At 46.4% G+C, this 24,946-nt stretch overlaps 2 protein-coding genes across 3 annotated transcripts in view; both read right to left on the bottom strand.

Annotated features, from left to right (window-relative positions):
* Positions 1 to 1,516: 1,516 nt before the first annotated feature.
* LOC8039334 (sulfotransferase ssu-1) lies at positions 1,517 to 23,654 on the bottom strand. 2 transcript variants are annotated; one of them, XM_042292096.1, is made up of 2 exons: positions 23,565 to 23,654; positions 1,517 to 3,545 (listed from the first exon to the last, which is right to left on the bottom strand). In XM_042292096.1, exon 2 carries the CDS (start codon positions 3,524 to 3,526, stop codon positions 2,591 to 2,593), a length of 936 nt encoding a protein of 311 aa, XP_042148030.1. In that variant the 5' UTR covers positions 3,527 to 3,545; positions 23,565 to 23,654; the 3' UTR covers positions 1,517 to 2,590. The 2 variants fall into 2 exon arrangements, with proteins under 2 accessions (XP_042148030.1, XP_040073984.1); XM_040218050.3 differs by lacking the exon at positions 23,565 to 23,654 and adding an exon at positions 23,329 to 23,548.
* LOC8039333 (sulfotransferase ssu-1) overlaps positions 4,890 to 24,946 on the bottom strand; it is a 37,383-nt gene continuing 17,326 nt past the window's right edge. The window contains exon 2 of the mRNA XM_042292098.1: positions 4,890 to 6,138. Within this exon, the coding sequence (XP_042148032.1) occupies positions 5,284 to 6,135 (852 nt within the window). The 5' untranslated portion in view covers positions 6,136 to 6,138 and the 3' untranslated portion in view covers positions 4,890 to 5,283. The remainder of the gene's footprint in view (positions 6,139 to 24,946) is intronic.

Genomic DNA, 24,946 nt, shown 5'->3' with positions numbered 1-24,946 from the left:
AGAGGATCAATGAGGGTCACTCTAGAATCATACGTTTTGTATTGTTTGGTTAGTAATTTCGTCACTCTACTTAAGAATCTCGCCATGGCCAGAACGTGTTTTTCTCCCAGTTCACGAGGGGCAAAAGAGCTGTCGCTAAAAGCTCTCGATACTCTCTTCTCCGAAATATGCACCCCTCAATCTCTGGCGACGTGCAATAAAATGGAAGGATCGCCAAATTCAGGCGACGGACCACGTCTGTGAGAGACATTTCGAAATTGATTTTGTGTCAAAAACCTGGATGGCTGAACCCAGTGGAAAGGTAGAGGAAACGTACTCGGGCAGTGCCTGCACGAAGCGCATACTTGGCAAAGAACGCCCCACCAAGTTTCCGAATATTCCCTCTCACTTGCCAAAAATACCCAAAACCAGAGAGCGGCCCGCTGGAAGGCAGCTTTCAGCAAAAGGGGAAAAGTGTCTTATCTTGTAGCTGCAGTGAACACTGTGATTTCGGTCGAAATTCTTCCGCACCATCGACGCAAGCATTCGCTGGCGTCGAATATGTGCAAAAACAAACCTATCCTGGCCCATCTACGACAGAAGTTTCTTAATGTGCAAGCTTGTTTGATAGCTCGCTACTTCCATGTCTGTTGTCAAAGTCATGGGATATCATCTAATCGAAACGGAAGAGGTAAAAAGTGTCGTAATCTAGAAATGCCGGATGTCAGGTCTTCAACAAATAGCCTGTCATGGTAAGCCCACCGAACACGCACACCAGTGAAACACAAAACCTTTTGTGCGTGCAATCGGTTGCGCACATATTTCACGAGGTAAGGAATATCTGAAACACTGGGTAAAAAAAAACTGCTCTTATCGTCAACAAGGTATGTCAAATTATTCGTAATGCAGCCCCCCCCCCCCCCCCCCCCCCCCCAAGCTGTGCTACCCCGCAACCCACCCAAAATATAAAATAACGCGACGAAAAACGCAAACCATGCCTCACCTCTCCATGGCCAACCAGGTACTGTAATGCAACGCGCGCAGTGTTGCGTGGAGGGATTTTTATACGTCGTCTATTGTATTCAAGCCCAGGGAGAACGTTTCGGTAAAAATTCGGAAATATACACAGATCGAAAGTGTTACAGAGCTTCCTGATAGATGGCACCAGTGCACTGGCTTATTTCGTCGTAAGCGGTCACGAGCGGTCACAACGCACTGGGTCACGCTGAAACGCAGATATTATGAATCAGCCTTTAGATGTAGCACTCTCGCAGCATCTCTTTTTACGGTGCTTTGACTGCAAATGATTGCTCTCATACTGAAATTTCTTAGGTTGTTTCGGCACCTCCCACATACCTACCGTTTTTGAGTTGGTCACAGGCCATTTTACCGCAGATTGTATGTTTACGAATCAGCGGTCTCTCAAGATGATCCGTCAAGGTAAAGCGGCGCTGGCCTTACGGCAGCTCAGGAAGGTAAAGCAAATAGATAGTAGGATGTGCCCGAATAAGTCGGGGACAAATAGTACAAGATCAAGTCAATCGAAACATTTTTGTAGAACATTTTATTGTCATTTGCTGCAAATATACCACCCTTTAAAGTCGACACACTTTTCTGGTTTCTATCAGCTGCAAAAGAAAGGTGAGGCAGAGAGATAAAATAGTGCACTTACATTAGGGCGAATTACAACCTTTGTCTGCACCTCCATCGATAATGTTACAGACTTAACTGCCACGTATATTGGGTGTAAAATCGTGTTAAATGAGGTGTACTTTAAAATTGTGATATATAAATACACCTATTACAATTACCAGCGCGTTAGTTGTAGAAATATAGATATAAATGTATAATTAAAAAAAACGTAAAACGTTGCAAACCGCAACAAAATCTAAGTGAGTATACAGAAACGAAAAATATGATAGATGCAGCGAGCTTCTTTTTGTGTGTAACGATTTGCAGACCCCAGGACTTTGAAGCTGCTTTCTGTAGTCTTAAGGGGTGTTCAAACCGGACACTACAAAGATCGACAGGCCACACGACTCCGACAAATCGTTCGGCGCTCCGCTTTCGGCCGTTCTTTTTGCCGGGGGGGAATTTCTACCCCGTCAAATCTCCCCCTCACCAACACAGCCAACAGAGCGTGTGAGTGGCTCTCCGCACCCACGTGATGAGCAGAGCAAGGCCGCCGCAGTGGAAGCGAGGGGGAGATTTGACGGGGGGAAGTTTCCCTCCGGCAAAGAAAAATGGCCGGAAGCGGAGCGCCGCACGATTTATCGGAGTCGTGCGTTTTGTAGTACCCTGTTTGGACACCCCTTTACTCGGAGGCATACAACTGGCAATTTCTAAATACCGCATTTCAAGTTCAAACACAAACACAAATTGAACCAGCTGCTAGAAACAGAGCGCGTCCGAATTACAAATTTTCAAAACTCCCGAAAATCACATACCTAATGCTTCCAATGAGTGCAAAGCTGCGACTTGAGATAAACTTCTAACATATTTTCAAGAAACGATGAAGAGGACAGGTGTCAAATCTGTCCATTGGCTTTTTTTGTATCGGTGACAGCGCATGTGCCCAATTAACGCTGCATCGCCATAAATCAACAGCATTTTACACGTCTTCCATCCAGTCCTTGGGGTCCCAGATCTTGGAGAGGTCAATTAGCTTGCCACACTTGTCCGCCATGGCCTGCTCCATCTTGCGGGACTGCTCCTTGCTGAAAACATTTCTCCAGTCCCCGATGATTCCCTTACGCACCATAACGTCTGGGGGCGGCGGCGCCCTGGCCAGAGGGTAGTCCTCCTTAGCCGTCCACTTCTCAGGATCCTGGTCTCCCATCGCTTTCTTATAGTTGTTCACCAGGTATTCCTTCATAGAGTCAACGCTGCTCAGTTCCATTACCTTCTTGAATTTATCAGTCATAGGATCCATGAGCTCGGGATCTTTTACTTCCAGGAACTTAGCGATCTTCAGCACGGCAGCTTCGGGATCTTTCTTCATGTCTTCGTACGTTAGAAATATAACGTTGGCCACGTGAATGTTGGGGTACCAGGAGAGCAAGTGGCTGAAGTAGTCACCGAAGCTCGTTTCACCGTCAACGAAGAGCTGCAGGTATTCGTCGAACGTGCCGTCCTCGAAGTGGTACACCTTTGTTTTCTTCGTGTGGTGGAAGTAGGAGACGCAGCAATCTTTGGGGTTCCTCACGACGTAGATATATTTGGCCCCGGGGTGCTTGGGTAGCAGCTGATACTCTAGGTGGGTGGTAATGATTCTAGGCTGAGGAAGACCCTCGATGACATCCTTGCCGACCATCTCGAAGAAGGAGGTAGACAGACCATAGTCGCTGTCTCTGGCTGAGTTCTCACCGAACAGCAACTGTACGATCCGCTTGGTCCAGTTGGTCCCGCATTTCGGGAAGGTGTCAATGAACACGTCTCCTGCAGAGGCCTGGTACTTGAGGCAGGACCGCAACTGGACCGGATCAAATCCAAGAGGTAGCTTAATACCATCGATAAGTTGGAACAGCGGATGTCTTTCGACGCCCATGGTTGTTGCTACTTGATTCCTGCGGAGGTGGCAAAACAGAGCACGGAGCAGTGTTGGCGGTAACGCGTTAGAAGCAACGACGTTACCCGTAACGCGTAAACTTTTCCCTGTAACGTAGTAACGTACTCGTAACATTTTCAAAACAGCAACGAATAACGTACTTACGATACTTCATTCAAGTAATAAGTAACGCAGTTACGTTACTCGTTACACTGTTTTCCCAAAACCTGAAAAAATACACTTATTTTTTTTTCTTGTCTCTGTATTTCGTTTTACCTTACGTTTAAACGCAGCCGACGCTACGAGCTGATGGGACTAATCAGACAGCATCGAAAGGGCACAATCATGGTTTTCGTCATGTTTCTAGATGTGTTCTGTCATTGCTGAACAAATCATAAAGAAAAAGAGCCCAGTGACTTGCGCTTCTTACGCTGCTTAATCGGTCCCATTAGCTCGTAGCATCGGCATCGTCCTGACTTAAGCTTAAAATAAGTATAGGCGCCAAGTCATTAACTATTGCACTCATTCCACTTGCCTTCAAAATTTTGCCTGTCTTTTCCCCCAGCAAGATAATGTTCCGCTTTAGAAAAACCCCAACGCCCACGCCATTTTTTTCCAGTCTCAAAAAACGCTGTCAGCGAAAAAAAAGAAGAACGCGGTTACCGTAAATTAATAAATTAAAATTTCCGCAGAAGTAACGTGCTTTAATTTTTATCTGCAACGGTAACGGTAACGCGTTGCTTTTATTTTGAGATAACCTACGCCGGTAACGCATTTTTTTATTGCAAGTAACGAGTAACGCATTTGGTAATATGTTTTTGTAACGCCTACAACACTGGCACGAGAGTACAGTACGTTATGTACCCTATCACAAGACAGCCTTGGAGCACGGAAGAAATCAGCATTTACAAGGATATGTTGCGGCTGAAAACCACTATTCAAACAAGCATTTTATTCTACATCGGTTGGCAAACTTCGCCGCATTATCGCAAACTTATTAACCCAAAAACCAGAGCAAGCCAAGACTTCATGAGATGTAGTCACCTTGAGTGGCTGTTGTGTTGGTTGTGCCTGCAAATGTTTCCAGGCTCCGGTTTTTTACCGCATATGAAATACGCCATAGCCGTCCTAGCACTTACCATGGCTTCGAAAATCTTATATTTCTAATCAGCATATAATTAAGGTAATAAATTTATTGATGTAATAATATGTTATTAAAAAAAAACTGTTAGAACGCACTTCAAATCGCAGGAGGCTCTCGAATTCCTGTGAGAATGTGCAGTGGATAAAACCACTCCTCTGCGATTCCTGCATTCAGGAGTATAGGTTGAGCCTATAAAAATGATAAAACACTTTACCCGATTCATCAACACTTTATTAACAAATCAAAAAATACACACCATCACAAATTAATGTAGTTTTGCTTATAACGATGGTATTGTTCGGTTTAATGTAAAACAAAATATGAGTAGTAAATATTCTGTGGTTACAATTACGAGTATTAGAAAGCAAGGCAAGCAACCGATCACAAGTTAGATAAGCCAACCAGGCAAAACATAAAACTCTTAAAGTTTGGGGTATGCTAAAGTATATTTTAAAAGCAAGTTAAACAGTTGTGACCTCCGACAGGTAAACAAAGCGCGTAATACCGTTTAAGATTGAAGGTAAGGATTAAAAACAAACTTTGTATGCTACACTTCTGGCGTGTTGCCTAAATGCTCTCCAGCGAAGGAATCTAAAGCGTCGTTGACTATTTATCAGGGAGCTCCAATTTGCTTAGTCGAGTCACGCAGCCAGTCGACATCTTCCCAGAGTGTAGGCACTGTCGTTCCTTCCATTTCACGAAAGAACCTGGCCTCTAACCTCCGAGACTGTTCCTCTGAGAAGTAGTTCTTCCACTCTCCCACGACGCCTTTCCGAACAAACTGAATCGGCCACTCCTTTTTCATGTTGTCCACGTTGATCTTTTCCAGGACAGCTTGCATCTTCCTCTCGTCTGTTGCAAGTTCCGAAGCCAACGTTTGGTCAACAAAGCCGGCAATCTTAAGCACCGATCCCCGAATATCAGCATGTAGCGACTCGTACGTCACAATGAGTACATAGGGCTCGTCTTTCTTAGCGTACCACGACCGAACACTGTGGTAATAGTTTCCGAAATCTGTGAGACCATCCACGAATATTTCAAAATACTCGTCGAATGTTCCGTCCTGGAAACCGTACGCAGGAATGTTCTTCGTGTGGTGGTAGAAAGACACACAACAGTCCTTAGGATTTCTTGCCACGTAGATATACTTTGCACATGGTGAGAACGGTACCATATTCTGAGGCAAGTGAGTGAAGATCATTCTTGGACGGTCGGTTGTCAGGATTCCATTCAGACCAAACTTCTCCAGAAAAACTGATCCTGGGGTAATCCCCTTGCAGACCTGGTAGGATGCCTTCAGAATCTCCACCACCCAGTGAGTTCCGCACTTGGGGAAGGTGTCCAAGACGATGTCACCTTCTTCCGGCTTGTACAGCAGACCGCTACGGTAAACATCTTCACTGAAGGGGCCAGGAAGGCGGTGCCCATCGATGATCTGGTAGAAAGGACGGTCCCTGTCTTTCATGGTCTGTGGGAAAAAGATCGCGATGCGCACACATCACTGGCGTGCTAGACACAATATCAGTGAGCTACGGTATGTTCCCAAACTCCAGTTACGTTAACGTTAAATACACCGTTCTCCTTGCGTTTCACTGACTTTAACGCAAATTGACAACAACCGTTAGCCATTTAGGAAGTTATGATGGGGTGATCTAATTTTTCGATGATTTGGACGCTTACAGTATATCTTTACTAGTTTTAGTATACAAAAATATAAAAATGGACCGATCTCACCAGTCAGTTTAGATACGCCACCACTGTCACAATGCATCGAGGGAACTTTCATCTTTATGCACGTGCCACAACCTCGCTGTAGCTCTGCGCGTGCAGAACACTAGATGTATCAGGCACTGCCGTCTGCCTCCTGTGAGTTAAAGTTATGGCGGCTTCACGGATGCGCCGAGCGCTTAGTGAAATCGGTCTATTCAGCACTGGATAGAACTGCTTCTGGAGTTGCATTTCTACAGCCTGTTTCAGACGTCTCTTTTAGGAATGTGTATCTTGCGAAGGTCTATTATAATTATCAATTTGTGCGCCCTGACCTTATTCTGTTATTGTAGAGTTTTCAATAAATGTCAATTGCAGAAATAATAATAATGCTTTATTTTCGGTGTCCACAAACAGCTGTATGCATTTTTAGTGGTGCACTACATACGTCGAACTAATAAGAATTTACATATCAAGATCATACGTTGCCAAATCAAACTGAAAGGAAGACGTCAATGGACTTTCTAAATGGTTGCTCGAAACCATAAAATGTCAATGTCAGATCTCTCCAAGCTGTATTCCAATTTGTTAAAACCTGTTGCAGACGGGTAATGGGATCAGTATTGTGTAGAACGGAAGGCTAAAACAATGAGCGTTCACTACCAGACCTTTGAGGAACACTTAAACATGCACAGTTCAGTAAAGATGTGCCCCATCGACTAAACCATTATTAACAACCTTATGAAAGAATATGAAATTACGCATCATTCGTCTATTACACAAAGAATATGAGCCAATCTGCCCACATATTCTCTCGTGGTCATGAAGCACCTTGGATTGGAAGTAACGGCCATAAAACACACGTATCCATTTTCTTTAGACTCTCTCAATACTGGATGGGTTAGTTCCTACAATGCTGTTTCCTACAGCTGAGAAAACCTCGAGGCGGCTTCGTACAAGAGAGAGAAATAACATTGAAAAACAGTGGGTTTTTAAAATACTCGATATACGCCTTATAACACACCAAAAAAAAAACGCTTAGAGACGAGTTGACAATATTTGTCACATGTTGATTAAAAGAAAGTGCAGTGTCTAAATATCTACCTAAATATGTAATTCGAGACACTGCTGATAACGGTGGTGTCTAAAGCATAACAAAACTGTAAAACTTCACGCTTCCTGCTGAGAGAAATAACTTTTGTTTTCGATTCGTCGAGCACAAGACCATTAGTCAAGCACCACAGGGAAATAGAGCATACGTCACGATGAAGACGTATACAGTCATCTACAGTATTTGTGAGTCGATGCAGTTTTATGTCGGCGGCAAATAACAATACGTTTTAATATTTCACACATGAAGTAAGATCATTTACAAAACTTTGAAACAGAAGAGGGCCAAGATTTCTTCCCTGTGGGGCGCCCGACGTGGCCACGAAATGATTAGATAGGCAGATGGACGCACGTACCAAGTTCTCGCGTTTACGCAAGTAGCGCTAAAGAAGCTTAGAATACCTAGGACATGAAGCGTACATATTCAACTTAGCCAACAGAAGCCGGTGATCTACCTCGTCGAAAGCCTTCGTCATGTCAACATACAGGTAGCTAAGTACGTGAAACTTTAGGTGAGGGTCAACTGCAAATATGGAATATAGAAACTACAAGAATGAAGAGCGAAGGAACAATGGTTGGCCTCCCAGACGGGAGACTGCCATGCCTGAACTTCGTCTGACATAGAAATCAAGACCAGTGACCTTTGAATTTGGTTGTCGTTTTGGCTGAGATCAGTGTTACACTTAAGAGCAAGCGTAAATTCGTTTCAGCGTATCTCCAAGAATGGGATTTGTCAGCGATACAACTTACACTCACTATTAAAAGGTGCGATTCAATGTCGAAACTTGAAAGTAATTAGGCACTTAAATCGCAATAAAATAATGGTGTCGCTTTAGCGCGCGACTTGGTACTATGAACGAAAGATATTTCTCGACATATATTATTGAGCAGTCATGACTAATACTGTAGACAATCGGGTTCCAAAAATGTACAGGATTCTCCATAAATACTGCGTGAAGCAGCACACTAACTTTCATAATTTAGACCGAGTAATTATAACGTAAATGCATCACTGCTTTGATGTACCCACGGCAGTTCAAGTACGCAACCAACTTTGTTTAACGTCGGAGACATAAGTCAGCGAATATCAATTATGGCAATTAAGTTACGAAGGAAAAGTAACTCCGTTATCCAGAGGTGCGGTACATGGTGTTATGAACACGTTTCATATTGAGTTCACCAAATCTGCATCATTATTTTTTTTTCATTGTGTATGAAAATCTCCTCTGCCGATCAAAATTAAACAAAAGAAAGTGTCCAAATAAGCATACATTTCAAAAAGCACACGTCACCTCTAAATATAAAATTAGGGTGCACTGGTGTTTTCACAGCGCATCTGTATATTTAAATCTAATATATAACTGCTCCTTTAAGATCTCTTCAATTGGAGGTGTAAAGAAATGCCTTCATATACGCCTCCAAGTGACGTAATGAGGTGTAAATTCATGGGAAAACAAACAATGAATCGGTTGAGCTGGAGTTTTGCCCATAATTCTTCCTGAAAGAATTCTGGGCAGGCTCGGGTCATCCGCCAGGTTGCATGTTTGCGGCTCTAGATGGCAGCAGTTTGTGCTGAGGCCACGCGGAGGATTCTCCTTGCTCAGATTCACGGTTTTGTCGTTAAATGCTCTTGGCATGACCTGAGGTCATGCAAAGAGCTATGGCGGTGCTATTATGCGTGGCAGTGCTACGATAAAAAAGCGAACTTCCAAACGTCGCGCCACTGTTGTCCTGAGCCAGCCAGCACCGCGTAGAATAATCAAGGCCTGCGAACATCCTCCTCTTTCTCTGTGGAATGCCTTCACAGTCGAAAGGAGCCAACTTAGCAATAGACCGATCTCACCATAGACGCTTTCAGGCAGCTGTGCATGGGCGCCGCCTTAACCGACCTTCAGTTTTTGTTTCCTCTTATTTTGTTCGCTTCACTTCATCATTACCAAGGCAGGACAGGTTATTGCCACTTTAGGTGCTACTGTGTCCTTCTACCCAGCATAGGCCTTTGTGGAGGCTCGTCAACGCCCGCTTTAGTGGATCGGCATCTCGCTAAGATAAGACAAGGTCGGCTATGGCGGCTCAATTTGGCACCTGTTTAAAACGTCTACACTCAGTGCACCCTTCCACCACAAAGGAGAAATCCGCCCCTTCCCTCCGCGGAGCGCGCATCACGTGAGACATACGTCATCCCTTTTTGACGCCTCGAGGCGCCGTTCTCCTACGCGGCGGAGGTGCAGGGCTTCGTGCTGTCAACACGAAAGCTCCGCAGGTGTGCGGCGGAGGCGAGTACGGATTTTCCCGGGTTGTTGACGTCACGACATCCGTCCGCGGAGTTCTCCTTCGTGCGGACGGTGAACGGACTATACACTCCGTGCGACGCGACTGGCGCGCCGCCGCGCGGCCGGTACTGAAAGTAGGCAGTGAGAACCCCAGAGAAAACGAAACCGAAACCACGCCGCGTTGGTTGGTACGCATTGAAGTCGGAGCGGTGCGGTTGCGCTGGGTTCACAGCATGAAGTGCTGCCGGTGCTGCGCCATTAAGTGCTTCAATAGTTATGCGTCGCATCTCGTGCGGACAAAGTTTCACAGTTTTTCACCTCGCCGATGTTTTGTTGGACAGCGACAACGATGGAGCCGTGCCGTACGACGCGAGAAATTTGGTCTCCCGATCATGTCTGCCACTGTGTCCGCACGGCTGACATATTCTACACTGCCGCTTTGCGCGCTGCGTTAGTTTTCGTACCAGTAACGCCTACATGTGTCAGCGCCGATGGGACGAACTGAAATGCCATCCCACACTCGCGGTTATGCAGCGCCAATTTCGTTGGAGGAATGCCCTCCAAAGAAGTTTCGTCCCGAGGTCGCCGCCAGTCTCCATTGACGGCCACCTAGCAAGATCAGCATACCCACCTGTAACTCTAGCGAACAATAAAGGTTTTCCAATCCAATCCCCATCGTACGTGTCGATATCTCCGGACAAGTATGGCACGCAATCTCTACTTCATGAAGAAAGATTCGAACGGTAAAAAAAAGTGACAAATATAAATCTAAAGAAAACAACAATGAATCTCGAAATCACTAAAGAATCGATGTTTGAGTATGGAAGTTTATGTGGTGAGCTTTCTTTCTTGATCAGCCTCCTTTTGGATGTGGAAACGCTGACACCCCGAGTTCTGTCGACATTTTTTTCTCTCGGCTTTAGAGCCACCTGTTGCAAAGTGGTTCGAACTGGAAGTACCGTCCGCTGGTCCCTTCCTACCTGTAAAGTGTGCACCTCCCACGATGAGTGGTATTATCTTGACAGCCTTTGACGATCAAAGCCAGTTACGCCGCCCAAACTAAATTTCCACCTGGTTTCGCTATGCCAACCCTTTTTGGTACAATAAGTGTTGTGTCAAGTTACAGTCATGTCAAAGTACCTGTGCGCCGAAAATCAGTACCTCGCACAGCGGGTTATTACACAACAGCTGACCGCAAAAAGCCCTTGACGGCCAAACCGTGTGTTGGCCGACAACTTTGTTTTCTCGGCTTTTTAACCACCTTTTGTAAAGTGGTTTCAATTGGAAATACAGTCTACTAGTCCCTTCCTCTAAAGTCTCCACCTCCCAGGACCAGTGGTATTCTTTTGACAGCCTTTTCATGGTCAAAACCGGTTCCCATTGAGTTACGCCGACCAAACCGAATGTTCACCTGGTTTCCCTATGCCCCCTTTTTTGTACAATAAGTGCTGTGTCATGTTACTGTCAAGTCGAAGCACCTGCGTGCCCAAATCTGCACTTTGAACAGCCTGCTATAACACAACAATTTAGGTCCAATATTGGATATCTCGTACAGCTTTATTTCTTAATTCGTTAGAAACCTGACTTTCACACCAGCTGTCTTAATGAAACTTGGCACACTTCGTGCACAAACGTAGTGAACATGTCACTCGCCTCCAAATATTATTGTTCCAGCAGTCCTACGTTTACAGCGACGAGCGAAATAAATTTGCTACTCAGAGCAATCATGGTGGCGGCCGTCCTGCTTTTCGGAAAATTGCTCCAACTCCTTTTTCGACCGCAACTAGAGAAATTACCCCTAAGAACGACCCAAACTCAATATATAAGAAGTTGAGAACAGCTAGATGCCCTTCTTAGGTTTGCCCCAGCACTCATCCAACGCCACCATCAACGTATCGGCTTAAAAAGCAAAAGTTTCGTCCGTGCGCGCTTCCGCCGCCACAGCTTGGCATGCGAAAAGGCGCCGCAGGCTGCTGAGCGCGCCTCACTGTCGAACGCCAGCTCCTCCGCTAGCGGCGCTGCGCGCGTTTTGCAAAGCGCCCCCTATAGTTCCCGCACGGAGTGTATAAGCGTTACACACCTACGTGGCGCCGCCATAACCGTGGTTCATAGGAGGTCGGGGCCAGCTAACGAGACAGCGCTGCCGCCTCGTGCTCTGCTCGCGCAGACTCTCAGCGGGTTGTCGCGCGCGCAGAAAGACTACAGTTCCCAAGATGCATGGCGGCAGCGGTGGCACAACGAAACTCGCTGTGAGATCGCCTTGCACGTCCCTCGACGCGTTAATTGGACACGGGACCCAGCCCAACGCCGACGCGGCTTTTGTGTCAATTTGTGTCTTCGCTCGATCTCATCGCGATGACGTCAGAATTGTAGTGCCAAGGCTTCGATTATTCTAGACGGTGGCAGAAAGCCCTGCTCTTTGCGTTGTCTGTCACGCGTGGTCACGTCCTTCCGGACGACTTGTGCTACATAGAAAGCATTACCAGACGCAGCCGAGTGTGCCACACCGCCTTGGCGTGCGTGTCCGCCGAGAGTCGGTGTGCGCAACCGACGAGGTCGTCGTGCTCGAGTGTGTCCTTCCCGTAATCTCGTACGCACGAGCCTTCTCGGTGATATGTTGTCGAGTCGCAATCCACGGCTCAATTTGTTTGTGCGCACACAAAGCCAAGTGCCTTTTGAGTTTGGTGGAGAGAAGGACGATATAAACCCGGACATGTTTTCTAGACTTTGAAACGACCACTCATGGACAAGTGGGTGTTCGTGATTCATAGAAACAAAGATCATCTTACATTAATTGCACGAAAATGTTCTTGAAGCCGGGAATCATCATAATAAAACAAACTACGCCCCCGTCACATAGCGCAAATAACAATTTTATTAGTCGCTTTGCGTCCCATACAAGGGAGAACATCATCGTCAACATCGGTATAAGACGTTGGGAGTCCTTGCCATACGCCTTACAAGTCGTTAGATTAGTTCGTCAGTAATTTTATCAATAACATCACTCATAACACGAATGCCTTATTCGTTTAAAGCTTTCACAGAGAATAATGAAATGGTAAAAATAGCCGTTACTTAGGGGGGTTTAAATAGCTGCTTAAACCTAACACACTGGTAGGTAGCGCAAGCAGCCGTCTGATTCAAGGGGTTCAGCCATGACGGCGTCGCCTTTTGGACATCGTCTGTTACATGCCGGAGGTCCACGCCTGCTGCGGTATGGTATAACGCGGACCTTCGCTTGATGTCACCGTAGTGCAATGAACACCACGGTACCGCAGTCCGACACCTTAGCGTCCGATAATGCACCGTGCTTATCCGTGCGTAAGGACGCCCCTAAGAGCTGGCGTTCGAAACTTATCCGTGTTCTAAAACAGTAGTGTGAACTGCCTCCTGTGATCCACATTATAGCCTAACTGGATCACAACGCGCCTCATAGGAACCGATAGATAAATAAAACCACTTGTCCACAATACTGACTGCGGTACTCGAGGCCTAATCAATTGTTTTCTATAGGCATCCACACTAATGCTTTGTTACACCAATAAGGCCTCGAGTGTTATCTCCTACCATTTTTAGCTGCTCCCACCTCCAGGGACTGGCACGTAGCATCGGCACAATCAGAGGCTTTCGCTTTGTATCAAGTTAAGATAAAATGAAGCGCATTTGCGTCGCTTACAGCTGGACGTGTGAGGTAAAATCTGCTAGGCGATGATAAAAAGCTATCAAGGCTCTCTCTGCGAACAAAGAGTCCACATAAATACGCAATTCAAATTAAAAAAAAAAACGACGCCAACGTTTATCATCTTCCGCCGTCAAGTGACTGTCCCTCTCCACGATGTACCCGAAACACACGTGATATCATACTTTTGTTGTATATTATATTATTCGAAAGATCTGTTGTTTTGTCTGTCCTTCATGTTTCATTATTTTTAGTATTTAAAGTGGTTATGACACGCCAAAAGTAAAATATGAGATAGCAATACTGCTGGGATCCCTTGTATGTTCCTAGAATCCTGGTAAATTTGTTTTGAAACTAGCGCGATAGTTTCGTGGATAAATCGATTTATATGCGGGTCCCTCGGAGGGGCGGATCCGGGCGGAGCGAGAGGCTGGCTACGTAGCCAGCCTCCCGCACGGCGTCCCTTTGCAGGCACTCACAGACTTGGCTCTCTTGGCGTCTCGAGCTTCAGCTTCCTCGTTTACCTTCCTCCTTTCGAGCATGCGGTCCGTGACGATTACGTATACGGCATCGCTCGCCTTGTCAAAGGGTTCGACATTGATCGCAACAGCGATAAGAGTGATTGCTATCAAGAGATGTTGGAAGCCGTTTATTTTGACTGCGACCCGCTGGCGACCAGTTCCAGCGACGGGGTCACGATTGTCCGGGAGTATCTTGCAGGCGATGCAGGGTGGAAGGTCAACGGGCCGGGGGCGAGAGCAAGAATAGCGTTCGGGTTACCGAGTGCGTGAGCGGTTTTGATCGTACCGCGACGAGGAGAGCTTGCCCGATCATGGGGCGCCTAGAATATGAGAGCGTTCATGATCACGTGGTTTACAGACACCATGATGTGACTAACTTGGTCAGTGTTGTCTGGACGCCAGATTAAAATAATAAAAATTCGTAAATTGAATATTGTAATTACCAGAGCTCTAAAAATCGCGTAACTTGGTGTATATACTAAGTAGCCTATGAGCATTCCATTTCAATAATAATCTATCCGTTTAATTTTTGTGTCATAGCCCAACGCTATATCATATTGCAATTGTTACCTTGAAGTGTTTTTCGTCTTTAAAAAAGAAAAAAAAAGCAGAACGTTCGGCCTGTCCGACTGCTCTCCCACCGAGATGTCAAGCCCGTCATCTATCAGCTATAGAAGGGCTGCATCGGAGCCATGGACCATCACGTCATGGCAAAGAAAGTCTGTCGCCTCCGCAGACTAAAATCACTAAATTCCTCGGAAGTTAATCGGTATTCCAAGCATATAAAGTCGGGAAACTTTTGTGAGCGACAATCCAAGGTCCTCCACCTCAACCCTCAGCGTTATCTCGACTTACGTACCATCAGTCGCTCGCCACTGCTTCGTATCGCCACAAAGTACGAGCTAGAGTCCCTACATAGGCTACGCCCCATTCCCCGATGATTTTCTCGTGGGCGCAGCCATTTTGGTGATTAGTGCGGAGCGGGTGCTACTGGCGACCGTTTCGATTCCAAAACACGACTTCCTGAGCTTTAGATGCTGTGTCAGGAAGCTCAGGCTATATCGTTTTGCTTTGTCGCGGGCTGTTTTAACACATCTGGCGGACGGAAAACCTCTTCCTGCGATTTTGTATAAAACTTCAGGTAACTGGCAACAATTATTTTAAGCGACATGTCAAGGCTAGGTGGCGCAAGCTACCGCCCGTTATAAAGGCTGCAGCCATTAGCATCTATCCATCTATCCATCCACCCGATGGCTGAACTGTCGTTACTTTGAAACGTCGCTCTTTCAGTGGCTCTTATCCGAGCGAAGCGGGCGGTACGAGACCAGCTGCGTTCTTCTATTACAGCGACAGCTGTTAGTGGTTGCTAGCTGTTATATAACAAGCAAACAATAAAATGAAAGACGTTTACAAAACCTTTAACGCCAAATTGGAGCGCAGCTTTTTAGGAAGAGGGGGGAAGGGTACTGAGGGGAGGGTAGACCCCTCCTCCCTCCTCCTCTCCTCCTCTTCCCCTCCTTCATCCTCCTCATCCTTTTCTCCCTTCCTCCTCCCCTCTTCCCCCTCCTCCTCTCCTCCTCCTCCCCTCCTCCTCCTCCCCTCGCTGTGCATTATGGGACATTTTCAATAATGCACCGCGCGGTTACGCCAACGGCGACGGCGACGCCGTTCAAGCCGGGAACGGGCGCCTGAGCTGCGCTCTAATAACATAAATGGTCACGCATGGTAGCAAGGTAACATGTATAGTCAGTTAAACAGTTCCCGCCGGGCAATCTGGCAGTGTACTGCGATAGGTACCTGCTGTGCATTATGTGCGTGTTCGCCGTGCATACCGAACACAACCTATTGAGCCCAAACAACAGCGGATGCAACCCGAGACACCGGAAGGGGAGCGCCGAGCGGTGTGCCACGGAGAAGCACGGGACGTCTGGAAGCCACAGACTGGGCGCGGTCGCTGACCAGAAAAGGCGCTTCTCGTAACACCAACCGACTGTATTCTAAACATTAAAATAAATATATCCTCGCATTATCCCAAATTAACCGGTAGATCACAGTACCCATGTGACCCAGAATTAGAACAAACACTTCTCGGGAGATACGCAGATAAAACAGCCGTGGAATTTTACGATGCATCATGTGTCAAAAAGCAAGGGCAGAGCAGGTGCGTTAGTGCTTCTTCAATGCACCTGACAAATACAGAGTTTCTTTTGTTTGCTTTTTTCATCGTCCGAGAGCCAGCCGGGCCAGTGGCGCACAGCACGTCTTCTATCGACAAAGTGCTCACGCTGCGCGCTCACAAACTCGACCGCAAGCTGGGAGACTTCAAGGCCCGCTTTTGTAAAGACCGCCCCTCCCTGCCCTACCCCCGGCCAACACCGGCGCCAACCCCTGGAGCCCCACCACGCGGTTGCTGGACTCCCCGTGTCGCTGGAAATTCGGCAGGCTCGTGTCCAAGCCGGGCACGCAGGGAGCCCTCTCCAGGTGCTCGAGACCGGCCTGCTTGAACTCAGCAGCCCACCGAAGACCGCTGCTAGGCCTAACGCACTTTGACATCTTATATCACATATAATCACCATCACTTTCATCTTCTATACTTGCATAATCGCATAATCACTTTCACTAGGCGCTGCACTGCAAACCTCCATAGTACGGCGGTGCCGCGGCACTTCTGGGCCAATAAAGGCTATTCTTATTATTATTTTCTCTAGCCAGAAAGATGGTATTAATAGTGTGTGTTTGTTTCAATAAACCTTCATTTGGAAATCTACTTCGCATTGTCGACATCCTTGTGCCTCTTTATCCGGTGCTTTCGTTTAGCACGTGTGACTATTTGTACACGAGTGACGTGCGAAAATACGCTCCGCTCTTAGCCTTTTGTTTCCCCTTTTAGCATTTAGGGCTGCGGCAAAGCAAGGTAAGCAAAATCGCTATATTTACTTCACGGTCGTCGCTTCACTGCAGTACACAGGAGCGCTGTGAGAAGCGCACTCAACAAAACAAACTAATACCCGTGCCACACGGGCAACTCGAATGCCATTTACAAAGGAAGACATTTGTGTGATCGTCGAATCAGCTCGCAATCTGTCGCGCGTGGAATGCGCTACGCCCGGAGTGTCGAGCGCTGATTGGCCGTCCGCTCAAATGTCATTCGTTGTAAATGGCATTCGAGTTGCCCGTGTGGCACGGGTATTACCCGCCAGAGCAGACTACGAACATAAGAGATATTGCGAGCACACCGAGTGCTGTCAGTGTTTGACACTGGCAGAGAGATCAAATAGGATAGTACGTGATTAGCGGATATAATTAAAAGTTCTGAAAATTCGCACAAGACTGCCATAACGATCCGGACCTGTAGCAATGTCTGAGTCATTACATTTTCAGTATTAATAAAGTGAAATCAAGTTTTGGCGCAATGTTGGCGAAAATTCCTCACATTTGGGTTAAGTGCAGCCCAACGTAGCAGGGTAAGCCCTTTGCCGCAGTTTGGCGCAAATGCCGCAGAAATCACATCATTGCAGTTTACGTCTCAAGTTCGTCAGCGCCATTCTTTTGCGGACATCATACTTTTTGAAAATAATAGAAAACCGCAATGAAGATAGCCCGAACATGATTTTTTTTTTGGCATTGTATTAGCGTCGACTATTAAATTCTCTCGCCTAAGAATTGATGCCTCGCGTACGCACATTTCACTACACAAATAAAGCAAAGCCAATTTAGACGCTAAATGTTAAGTCGGCGTGATTTTGTCTGTCTTTCGGGGTATGGCAACATTCTTACGCACTGTAGATGAGGAATTCAGCCAGTGGAGTGCAACCGCAAGCGTGAGATTTTTAACGTACACCATGCAGTAAAAAAAGACAACACCGCACGTCGGTATACGATGTTCATTCATATCGAAATGGGCAGGGTGGGGATCGAACTCATACACTACTCTAATCGTTTAAATCATATGTGTGAAAAATTGGGGGGAAAACTGTGATTCGTGTTTGAGCAAACCATTTCATACTACAGAATGGGGAGTTTGAAACAGATTCGAAGCAATCCTTTTACGAAGGAGCATTGTTATAGTCGTGCCGCACTTGAGTGCCGAATAGGAGCGCCGTCGAACGACACTGCATGAAATGCGCTAAATAAAGTACAAAAACAACTACTACCAAGTACTCCCCACATCTAATAAGACTCGTTATGTGGCCATCAAATCTGATTCAACCATGCATGGTTTGCGCCGTCGTTACATGAGCTGTCATTGTGGTGGCCTTGGTGCTGGCTACGTGTACTCTGTAGCCTACATTCTTCGGAAGAACAATGAGGAATGGCCATCAGCATGGTGCAATTACGTCAAGTGCGAGCCAAGTACAGTATGGTTTGGATCGTAGCAATATACATTGTCTTCTGTGGAGCCTATACACCTGTAACGGTGCGTGTATAGACCCAAGCAGATGAAGGAAGGTGGTTCGAAGAAGTGACTGTGCGTGAAAGAAACGACGTTTTCCGTGCCGTTACTGAGCCACTCTGTTTTAGGGCAATTACACTGGCCCATGAATACAGTGTAGCACGTAACACTGCGCACAAATTCGTTACAGAATCCAGATGATTACATTGATAGGCATTTCCAAATTCAGTCATCATCTACAAATGGAATATTCAGAACTAAAATATATAACATATTATCTAAGCATTCGGATCTTTGCCAATCCTTACTTTGGGTAAGTTGCAAAAAAAGGTTCGGAACAACAACAAAAAAGTGAACGTTGACACTGGTTGATTAAGCCTGACATTCGTATCCACTTATAAACATCGTCGGCATCTTATAAGTGGTGGCAGTGATAAGATCGCAGCAGCGACAATCACCATCTTCCCAGGGGTCTTTACTGGTGAGGGAAACTTGAAATTCTAGGTAAAGCTTTTCGGTGCTTGCGCGGAAGCCAACGCTCGAAACGACGCGTAAAGGTTGGTGTATGCATGCCGACACGCTCCCGAGGAATCGCCTTCCGCGTCTCCGAGAATCTGCCATTACGGGAGAAGGTAACTTCTTTCCGTATTAGTGGAGTCCTTGACCCTTCGGTTAGCGTCGGTGGGCCAGTGTGCCGTGTTTGCTATGTGGTTCCGATCACGCTGTCATCAACTTGGAGAAGCCCAGGACGTCTGCTCTGTTGAGCTGGACCTGTTCGGACAGGCACATCACCAGGTACCACTGTAAGTGTTTTTCTATAAATAGAGCGACTCTCTCTCTTTCTCTCTCTCTCTCTTCAGAACAGGTCGACAAAACCGTGATACGAGACAAATTCAGAGGAATAAAATTCAGAAGTTTGTCCAGGATTGTGAATCTAGAAGAGTGCAACACATGTCTTGGAGGGACTCTGAAGGGTATGCACCATAAATCTCTGTCGTTTGTGCACAACATTCTGGGAGTCGAATTCAGCGGATTTACTTGCGTATGTCGCGCCGCCTTTTTAGTCTCAGTGTCATCATTCGTAATCCTTCGCAGTGTCGTTTAACAAAGGGCTTAAAAAAACGACTAGCCCGATCTCAAGCACTGCCGCGAAAAATCGAAGAATATTGCCCCGGCGTCCCTCGCTCTACGCGTGGCATCTGCACAGTGGCACAGTGGCTGCTACTTCGCGCGCAAAGCGAGCGCGCCGTCGGGCGAACTTCGTCAGGTATTCGTCGCGTAATTCGCTCCATGGAGTTCAGCCTTTAATCCGTATGAGGGTGTATAAAGGGGGACAATGGAGGAGGGCGGGGAGGGGGGTAAATAGCTGCCCAATACAAGTTGCCTCCTAAAGTCCTTGATGCCGACCCTGCAACGTTTGAAAAGGTTCTTGAAATATCCTCAAGAATAACGTAGCTCGAGCAGCTGTCGGCGACTCTGGAGACATTGGTCCTTACGTTGTCGCGGCTAGCACTCATCTCGCTGCATAATCTGGTGGTGACCCCATCGCGGCTTTGATTGGCACTCTTGCTGACCTCAGTGCTGTAGTGAATTTTCTTAGTCACACATTCTGTATGAGGAAAGCCGCGGCATCGCAGAAGTCAAATCGCGCACCAGGAAGGCTTGCGGCGCCGCGATTAATGATGGTGCAATGACATTGTACAAATGAAACAAAATTGACGACAATCTTTTGCATTTTTTTTTTAATTTATACAATGTTATCACGTTATCGTAGCGGCCGCGCAAACCTTCAAAAGACGGAAGACTTTTTTTTTTCTTTTTTTTTCTGCCTGTGGGAGAAGGCGAAGGGATGATGTTCAGGGTCTCTCTAATGATCCCAACCAAAGCATTCCTCGTGGGAACAGTTCTACCAACACTTTAGAAGTGTTGGCTGACTGCCAACACTTGTAAAGTGTTCCACGTCAGCAGGCTTAATAATCCAGTCATAGCATTCGCCCGCAAGTCCCGGCATCGACGCCACCAACTCATTCTGATCTCGCTTGCCCCCCTAAAACTATTTAAAAGTGCTCTACTGCTACTCAGCGTTAACCTATCTTGCACGAGCACACACACTTCTTTCCAACGTTGCCTCCTTCAAACTACACGCTTCGCCTTTTTCGGACCTCACGCACCGTTACATACAGATCGCTCTTTGATTCAAATCAGAATTGTGCAGACTTGGATAAATTGCTTTTGAAATTTCATTGTGATTAAACGTCTCGTAAAACAGCGAATTATAGCAAAAAATTAAAGCTGCATGAAAGTAAATATTTACAATTAGGCAGTATTTTCAGGTAGTAATAGAATAAGTATAGAATTACTTTTTGCACCTGGATTAAATGTCAAAGATTTAATAACATGTGTTCAAATAAAAAGTACTTGATCGTTTCTCCTTCCGCTTCGTTAATGTTTAAAGACACATTCTCTAGAAGCTTACGTTCGGACGCCGTTTTGAGCATTCCTTTCACCGAGTTTATTAAAGTTCGTTAATCACATAATAGAATTCCTTCCCAGAATTCGTCACTGTGCAACTTGAGCACTTGTCCTGTCTTTTCTTAGAGAGTTTGACAGGGCGAAAGTGGGTCCTTTGTTCAAGGCTGGGACTACGATAAGACGCGGGAAAATCGCGCGGGCTTGTTATCGCACCGGTAGCCTTGCACCTGCTACACGAGTGGTAACTTTAGCGAACTACTGCGCTTCTCATGCGCTCAAAAGCTTTCTAAAAAATGACTGATTTAGGGGTTTTCAACGACGTTCATCAAGTTTCTAATTGGTACCATAGACATATATAGGGTGGTTCAAGTCACCAGGCTCGATTTAAAATGAACCGTAAAAATCGACGCCTGCACGTAGCCATCTAAACTTTTCGTTAAAGGTGCATTCCACAGGTCGGTTTTTTTCTTGTAAAATTACAAAGCGTAGTTCTCTTTCTGTAAAAAATAGGGCCGAGAAACTTGCCAGGGTCTACGGCGGGCGGCGACCCAGACGACCAAGTCCAGTAGCGGGGTGTGTTTGGCGTTCGTATTGATAGATGGCGTCGGGAGCAGCGTCTGAAGGTGCAGCCTACCAGCGAAAAATAGCAGACGACTCGCAGACGAAATCCGTTGGCAACAAAAGCGCCGCCGTTATGGAGACGCGTTTATTTACTTTAAGTTTTGCTTTTATTGTTCGCATTGATTTTTTAACCGAAGGTACATTTCAAAAATATTATATTTATTTTAATAAACCACGGTGGTCGCGAGCCGTCGCGATAAGGGGGTAGCGCCGTCTATCAATACGAACGCCAAACGCAACCCGCTACTGGACCCCTGTCGTCTGCGTTGCTGCTATGGTGCCTGGAACGCGTCTCCGACTGGTGTGTTTACCGGGTTCAAAAAAAAGTGGTCCCTCGATTTCCGCCTGATGACGTCATAGAAGTGTCATGCTGTCGCTTGTTGCGACCCTGGCGGCGCCGCAACAGTTGTGGTATAAGTGGCAGACGCCTGTTCTGCTGCAGGTCGCTTTCCACTGTGACAGTTCACGGAAGCTGGAGCAGCCGGAGGTTGGGACGCCTAAAGGGACGCCGTGACGAAAGCGACACTCGCGTTCGCTCGTGCTTTTCGCCAGCGTTTCTACGGCCAACCGCCAGGATCGCGACAGGCAACAGCATGACACTCGCGTCATTTGTTGCCACATTGGGACCACTTTTGATGTATGGGCGGGATAGGACGCTAAACACACCAGTCGAAGACGCGATCCAGGCACCATAGTTGCTGCCCACCGTAGACCCTGGAAAGTTTCTTGGCCTTATTTTTTACAGAAAGAGAGCTGCGCTTTGTAATTTTACAAGAAAAAACCCACCTGTGAATTACACCCTTGACGAAAAGTTTAGATTGCTACGTACAGGCGTCGATTTTTACGGTCCATTTTAGATAATCACTCACTAAAAATTAAAGACGTTTACAAATCTCTGTAACGCGAAATTAGAGCGCAGCTCTTGAGGTATTTTGATTTTGCGATCTACCGTCACGGGAGGGTACGCAGGAGGAGGAGGGGAGGGTACGGAGGATTAGGATTCTCCGTACCCTCCCCTCCTCCTCCTCCATACCCTTCGCTTCTGCCAGTTTGCCCGCTAAATTTAGCGGGGAAAATGACGTCACACAAGTTCGTGTCACACAACCGATGAACAAACTCAGTTTTTCCGCTAGATTTAGCAAAAAAATTGGCGTCACGTGTCCTCAAAACGAATTCAATTTCCCGCTAAATTTAGCGGGGAAACTGAATTGGTGTTTAGGTTTTGTGATTTCAGTTTTACCGCTGAATTTAGCGGGGTTACGGCGAAGCCGACGACGTAACCCCGCTAAATTTAGCGGTAAAACTGACGTCACCTGGCCTCAACACCAATTCAATTTCCCGCTAAATTTAGCGGGGAAACTGAATTGGTGTTGATGTCATGTGACATCGGTTTTACCGCTAAATTGAGCGGGTTTACGCCGACTGCCACGGCGGCGCCGCTACACGGGGAAACTGGCACCCAAGAGCTGCGCTCTAAAAGTTAATGAACAAATTTCGCTTAATTAGCCGACTCACCGTCACGATTAGCCCCCTAGACTATGTTCCCTGGCCGTGTAACTCACCTGTAGAAACCGCATAAGTGTAGCTTTCACGGCTTCTTTTAAACATATATGTTAAGCTTAAAAAAAAAACACCGTGTTGTTGGTGGCAATTAAAGTTTTAGCTTTGTCCGAGAAGGCGTTGTATGCGTACTTTTTGTTTCTGTGTCTCCGGTTTCACTACATTGATTAATATTAACCAGCTCACATGCGTCCTCAATCTTCTTCCAAAACAAGATCGTACACGTAAAAAAAAAACAAAAAAAAACGCGATAGATTAATTTAGTACAATGCAGGAGACAGCAAGGAAGCGTCCTCAACAACAACATGCAGCATTCACTGACCGTGGGCTAGGAAAAGCTCTGCAGGCGGGAGAGGAGGCGACAACGGTCTGGACGACTCCTTCCTCCGACGGACTGAGGCAGGGTACGCCGCTTCGACCGGACCACTGACAACTTCCAACTGGAGAGCGTCAGCGCGCTCCCACGGCAACAGCAGAAAGCCCAGTCGGCTGTTTCCACGTTATTTCATTATCTCGGCTCCGAAACCCGTCGACCTTTAAAGCTCGCCGTTTGCTCACCGCAGTGTCGACGGCCAGAACGAGGAGGAGGGCGCAGGCGAGGGCTCAGAGACGATGTTTGCTGCTTTTGTGTCCTCGGCACTTCCTCTCTGCTTTTCTCCACGAGTGGTCGCCAACGGCCTTGCAGTAGCGAATACTCACGCAGCAGTTTGGCAGCAGTTTGGCAGCAAACTCGGCTTCAACCTCGAACGAGCCGGACGCTTCGTACAGACGCGGATTATTTCTCGTTTTGACGGTACAGATGCGAGCCCACGAAGTGCAAGAAGGAAAAGTAGTGTTTAACCTCGACAGCCGTTGACGATTATAGCGTTGTGCAATGATTTAGCAATGCCCGCCCGATGATGTAAAAAGAAAAAAAAAAACGTAGAGGTTTTAATTTTTTTTATTTATTGCGCTTCAGGTGGCGCTATAAAGTCTCTGCTGGGTAATAAAAATTCTTCAATTTAATTGGATAAAAGTTTTTTTCCCACATCTGCACGACAACGTGTTCGCCTCGAGTGCAGCTATTTCGGCGTGCGGCTAAAGGCATTACGCTCCACAACTTGGGGGGGAGGGGGGGGGGGGGGGGTTGTTTTAGGCGGCAACGCGATGGAACCAAAATATAAAGCTAAGCCAGGGAGAGCACAGATTTCTACACCCTACGATAGGGCTGCACCGCGTTGCAGCCTTTGACGGTTCTAGAAAATATCTCTTTGGAGACGTCGTAGGCAAAACGCGGCCCTATAATGAAGTCAAGCTAGCTCAATGTGGGTCAAGGATTGTTGCCGTTTTTCTCTCTTGGAGGTCTGACGTGACTCAAAATTTTGCCATCAAAAGTTAGTCCAAGACTCTGCAAGGGGTTAAGGAGAGTTGAAAATGAATAAAATGGGGAGTTTTCTCAATACTGACGTGCAATTTTGCCACAATCAGAGAAATCAGCCGCGTCTCAGCATTAATAAAAAACCTACAATAATATCTAAGCGTACGTATTTTTACATACGTAAAGCGCAGTGAAAGATGCTCATTTTGATATATTTTGCGCTATTCTATATAAGCAGGTGTGTTGGGAAATAATTTCCGAATGCATTTCTAAAACGTGTTTACTTCACGTGTTTCGCACTTTTTTTCGCCCATAAATATTTTATTTTAATTTTTAATATTTTGTGTACATGCTCTAAATGTTTTTATAAAATAAGTATGAAAAACTATTACTACGCGCATGCTTCGGTGTAAAATGTACGACTGTGCAGATCACCACAGTGAAATCTTGGCGATCTCTACCCCTCGAGTTTCAAAATTTCCCGAAGAAAGTTATCTGCAACGTTCAAATATAGCTGGATTCGGAATTAAAAACAGCGCGAAAAGACGAAGACCAGACAAAGAAGTGACACGGACGTAGCGCT

The sequence above is a fragment of the Ixodes scapularis genome, unplaced genomic scaffold, assembly GCF_016920785.2.
Source record: "Ixodes scapularis isolate PalLabHiFi unplaced genomic scaffold, ASM1692078v2 PGA_scaffold2__306_contigs__length_199485367, whole genome shotgun sequence".
NCBI classification, from domain to species: Eukaryota; Metazoa; Arthropoda; class Arachnida; order Ixodida; family Ixodidae; genus Ixodes; species Ixodes scapularis.
Note: the sequence above shows the minus strand (reverse complement) of the source record. Positions and strands in the feature narration are given on the sequence as shown.